A 4,813-nucleotide genomic window follows, 5' to 3' on the forward strand; every position below is an offset into this window, starting at 1 on the left:
CAAAATTGGTCCTTGAGAGATGACCTAGGAGTCATTTCCTAGCTATACTGCATTTCTAAATTGCACATTAAATTTGTGTGGGTTGCGACAACCAATCACTCTCTTATATCAAAATTCTATCTTCTTTATATGCTTGCATATGCTTATCTTTATCAATTGTTGGGTTCCTTACCTATACTTAATGCTTTTATCGTTTAACTCATTCGGTAAATGTTGTTTGTCTTTATTGATACAGAGACGTACGGTAATGTCATGAACTGGGGGGAATTCCTTGATTATGCTAATACCACCTAGAGATAGGGGTAGGACGATCAATTGTATGTTGCTTCTGTTTATCATGCATTATTGGTTACTAGGGGAGACTAGAGATAGCAAGCCAGTAATTGGTAATAGGCTCTTTTCGCCAAGAGATTGGGTTTAGGGTAGACTAAGAAAGTTTGCATGACAATATGATAAATAAGTTAAGAAAATAAGAAGAGTAGATATAAGAGGGTGGATAAGATGAAATTGTAAACCCCAAATACTCCATTCATCCATAGCCTTTTCTAGCCAATTGATTCACTACATTTGCATGTTTACTTTTGTTCTTTGCATTCAAAACCGAAAATTAATTCTTTTCTCAAGTCTTATGCGATTGACTTACACCAAAGTTAAGGCCTAAGAGTCTTTTGGAAAATGCTACTTGGACTTACCCATTTTATATTACTTGATAACAATCTGGTACACTTGCCAGGGACTTAACACACGCCTATGACTTTGGCTGAAATCTGATAGCAAACGGGGGGAGAAAGACTCGAATTTTTCAAGTAACTTATTAGCACAAATATGCAAAAGGGGTGAAAAGGGTTTTTTTTTCAAGAAGAGCGAGAGAAGGGAGAACGAAGTGGAGAAAGAAAGCCAGCTACACAGGAAAGAGGAAACATCTGCGGGACGAGGCGAATAATAGTGAACGAAGCTCCAATAGGTAAGCAACGCTTTGCATACCTATGTCATCGTGTTTTAGTGACTTAATTTTTATACCTCATTTTTCACTTGTTGCTGGAACACATTTCTGCCCTGTTTGTGTATGATATTGTTGTATGAATATTCCAAATGAAGTGTATATATATCACGACCATCTTCCCCATTCTCCACCACCATCCAATGCATAACCATATTCAATCACCATCGATTGTCTTCTATAATAGTCTCCATCGTCACCTAACACCACCATCGTTTGTTGGAAAACAGGTAGGTTTCTTTTTACACCAAGAGGGGGGCTGAATTGGTGTTGTATCAAAAATAAGTTCTTTTCGCAATCTTGAAATCAAAGTATAAAGCTTTTTGAACTCTCTTGAAATGAAAGTGATAACGGTTGAGAAACAGTTTTTTTTCATGTGTCATTTTAGACCAAATTACACTCTTTAAGACTTAGAATGAGCTTAGAATCAAGTAAAACCCAATAAATGAGTCAGTCGAGAGTCAAAAGTTGTTTTTAGTGATATTATGCTTGTTTTGCATTGTTTTGAAGCTATTTTGATGAAAATGAAGATGGAGATTGAAGATGAAGGTCTTAGATTCAAGACAGAAGAAGAAAATTGAAGTAAAGAAGAGTCTAGGAACCGCCCGGCGGCAAAATTGCACCGCCGGGCGGGCCAGAGCAAGGAGGAGGCACCTGGCGTGGACGCTGGGCAGATTTACGATTAGAGACAAACCGTTGGGCGGTGGCCCCCTACCGCCGGGCGGTGGCACGATCAGGGGCAAACCGTCGGGCAGCATAAGTATGCCGTCGGGCGGTTGTCCGCTGGGCCTGGGCCTGTTTTCTGTGACGCTCCTCAACTATAAATAGCCCTGTTGCGATTTCATTCTCCTTCTTTTGACAGAAAAGGGCGGCCAAACCAACTTTTCACTCCTTGGAGAAGATTTCTTGGATGTTTAGGCTCCTTTTCATCCTTTCTAGGGTTTGCTTTTCCATTTTTCCTTCACTTTTCATCTAGGTTCCCTTTGACAATGGTGAACTAAACCCTTTTGTTGTTGGGGGAAACAATGTAATCTTTTGAAACTCTCTTTTATTGAAACTCTTGTTAATTTATATGATTTTCCATATGCTTTGATTATCAATTGTTGGGTTCTCACCTGCGCGTAACTCTTTTATCGTTTAACTCATTCGATAACTCATTCGATAACTGCGTGAAATATAGAGTCGACTGGAATGTAAAAGATAAGGGATAGAGAAAATTGTTAAGTCCCTAGCAAGTGTACCAGATTGTTATCAAGTAATATAAACGGGTAAGTCCAAGTATCATTTCCCAATGGATTCTTGGGCCTTACTTTTCATGTATACAAATCGTGTAAGACTTGAGAAAAAAAATTAGATTGAGGTGTGTATGCAAAGAACAAAAATAAACATGCAAATGCAATTATTCAATTGGCTTTAAGAAACTATGGATGAATGGAGTTGTTGGGGTTTACAATTTCATCTTATCCACCCTCATATATCTACTCTTCTTATTTAATTAGCTTATTTATCATATTGTCATGCAAACTTTCTTGGTCTACCCTTAACTCAATCCCTTGGTGAAAAGAGCCTATTACTAATTACCAGCTTGCTAGCCTCCCCTAGTAATTAATAATGCATGATAGGCGGAAGCAAAATACAATTGATCGTCCTACCCCTATCCCTAGGCGGTATTAACATAATCAAGGAATTCAACACCAGTTCATGACATTATTGTATGTCCCCTATTAATAAAGACAAACAAAATTTACCGAATGAGTTAAACGATAAAAGCATTAAGCAAAGGTGAAGAATCCAACAATTGATAAATCAAGCATATGCAAGCATATAAAATAAATAAGAATTTGGATATATGAGAGTTTCAAACGATTACATTGTTCCCCAACAACCTAGGGTTTAGTTCACCATTGTCATGGTGAAACTAGATGAAATATGATGAAAGAATGGAAGAAATAACCCTAAACTTGGTAGATTGGAGCCTAAGCATCCAAAGAACCTCCTCCAAGGTAGCTCTGGACGTTTCTCTCTGCCAAGAGAATATGTTTTGATTAGCACTGGGCTATATATAAGCCTAAAAAGATAACAGAAAGATTACAGAATCTAGCTATTAAAAACAGACAACCGCCCAGGCGCCTAAGTTCACTGCTCAGCGGTTTCCCTCTAGCCGCTTTGACCGCTCAACGGTCAGTTTTGCCGTTGAGTGGTTTCCCTCTAATCGCTTTGGACGCTCAGCGGTCCATTCTGGCGCTCAGCGGTTCACTTGACCCTTCTTTTCATCATTTTTCTCCTTCTTTCATGGGTCTAAGTCCACCTTACTTCACTTCCATCTTCAATTCACCTTAAAACCCTGCAAAACAATATAAAAACAAGCATAATATCTCTAAAACCAAGTTTTGACTCTCACAAGTCATAACTAAGTGTTTTACTTGATTTTAAGCTCATTCTAAGCCATAAAGGGTGTGTTTTAATATCAAATTTAAGTATGAAAATAACGGTTTTTAGACCGTTATCAAAAATCAAACACAGGTTTTTATACTGGTTCGGCCAACAATGCCTACATCCAGTGTCCTTCCAACCCAGGAAGCAAATGCACTATAACGGTTGCGGTTTTTACAACAAGGAGTTTATAAAAGACCTCCACGTCAAAAATATAAATCTCCTCTCTAACCCAAAACCAAAATATAGCTGCAATAAACCAGTAAGATTTGCAGCAAAAATCCCCTCTTCTGCAATCTGCCAAACACCACTTTGAACAATCCTCAAAGTGCACTATCCCCTGTATCCAACAAGTCTAAATCCAACAGTCTTCATGAATGCCAAGCCATACAAACAATTCCAACAGTCTTTACAGGATGCCAAGCCTTGAACACGATCACACATAAGCACCTTCCTTGTGCAGATAATCAGCAAATGTGAGCGTAAAAAATCTCCCCTTTGAATCTCGTTCAAGAAAGATCACCATCGTCTTCTTGGAGAATTCTTGGAGCTAAGAGAAATCTGAAACAGAAATGAAAATTATCAGTTCATCAAAATTCTTCTGAACAAACCTCTGTTCAGCTTATTTATAGATTTCTGTTATTCAGTTAGATTCTCAATCGAATACGCTACTAATTCAGTCAACTGTATTATGACAATTATAACAGATCAGTTGATGAAGGTTGAAAAATAGTTCTTTTCATATGTCATTTTAGACCAAATTACTCCCTTTACTGCTTAGAATGAGCTTAAAATCAAGCAAAACTCAATAAATGAGTCTGTAGAGAGTCAAAAGCTATTTTTAGCGATATTATGCTTGTTTTGCATTGTTTTGTAGCATTTTTGAGAAAGTGAAGAATGGAGTTGAAGATGAAGGTCGTAGGCTCAAGAAAAGGGAAGAAAAATGAAGAAACGAAGAGTCGACGTACCGCCCGACGGCAAATTACACCGTTGGGCGGTCCAGCGCGAGGAGTTGGCACCAGGCGGTGCAGCCAGGCGGATTTGCGATTAGAGGCAAACTGTCGGGCGGTAGACCCCTACCGCCGGGCGGTAGTGCGGCTTGAGGGAAACCGTCGGGCGGAACAAGTGTGACACCGGGCGGTTGTCTGCTGGGCTTGGGCCTGTTTTCTGTGACGCTCCTCAGCTATAAATAGCGTTGTTGCAATTTCAATCTCATTCTTTGGACAAAAGGGGGCGGCCAGACCTAATTTCGCTCTCTGGAGAGGATCTCTTGGATGCCTAGGCTCCATTTCTTCTTATCTAGGGTTTGCTTTTCCATTCTTCATCCATTTTTCATCTAGATTCACCATGACAATGGTGAACTAAACCCTATTGTTGTTG

The 4,813-nt window shown here is 39.2% G+C and overlaps 1 protein-coding gene across 1 annotated transcript in view; it reads right to left on the reverse strand.

Moving 5' to 3' along the window:
* The window catches only part of LOC106780546, a 91,832-nt gene that overhangs the window by 70,760 nt on the left and 16,259 nt on the right, over nt 1–4,813 (reverse strand). The window contains exon 2 of the mRNA XM_014668850.2: nt 3,053–3,068. Within this exon, the coding sequence (XP_014524336.1) occupies nt 3,053–3,068 (16 nt within the window). The remainder of the gene's footprint in view (nt 1–3,052; nt 3,069–4,813) is intronic.

Source organism: Vigna radiata, unplaced genomic scaffold (assembly GCF_000741045.1).
Source record: "Vigna radiata var. radiata cultivar VC1973A unplaced genomic scaffold, Vradiata_ver6 scaffold_391, whole genome shotgun sequence".
In the NCBI taxonomy this organism is placed as follows: Eukaryota; Viridiplantae; Streptophyta; class Magnoliopsida; order Fabales; family Fabaceae; genus Vigna; species Vigna radiata.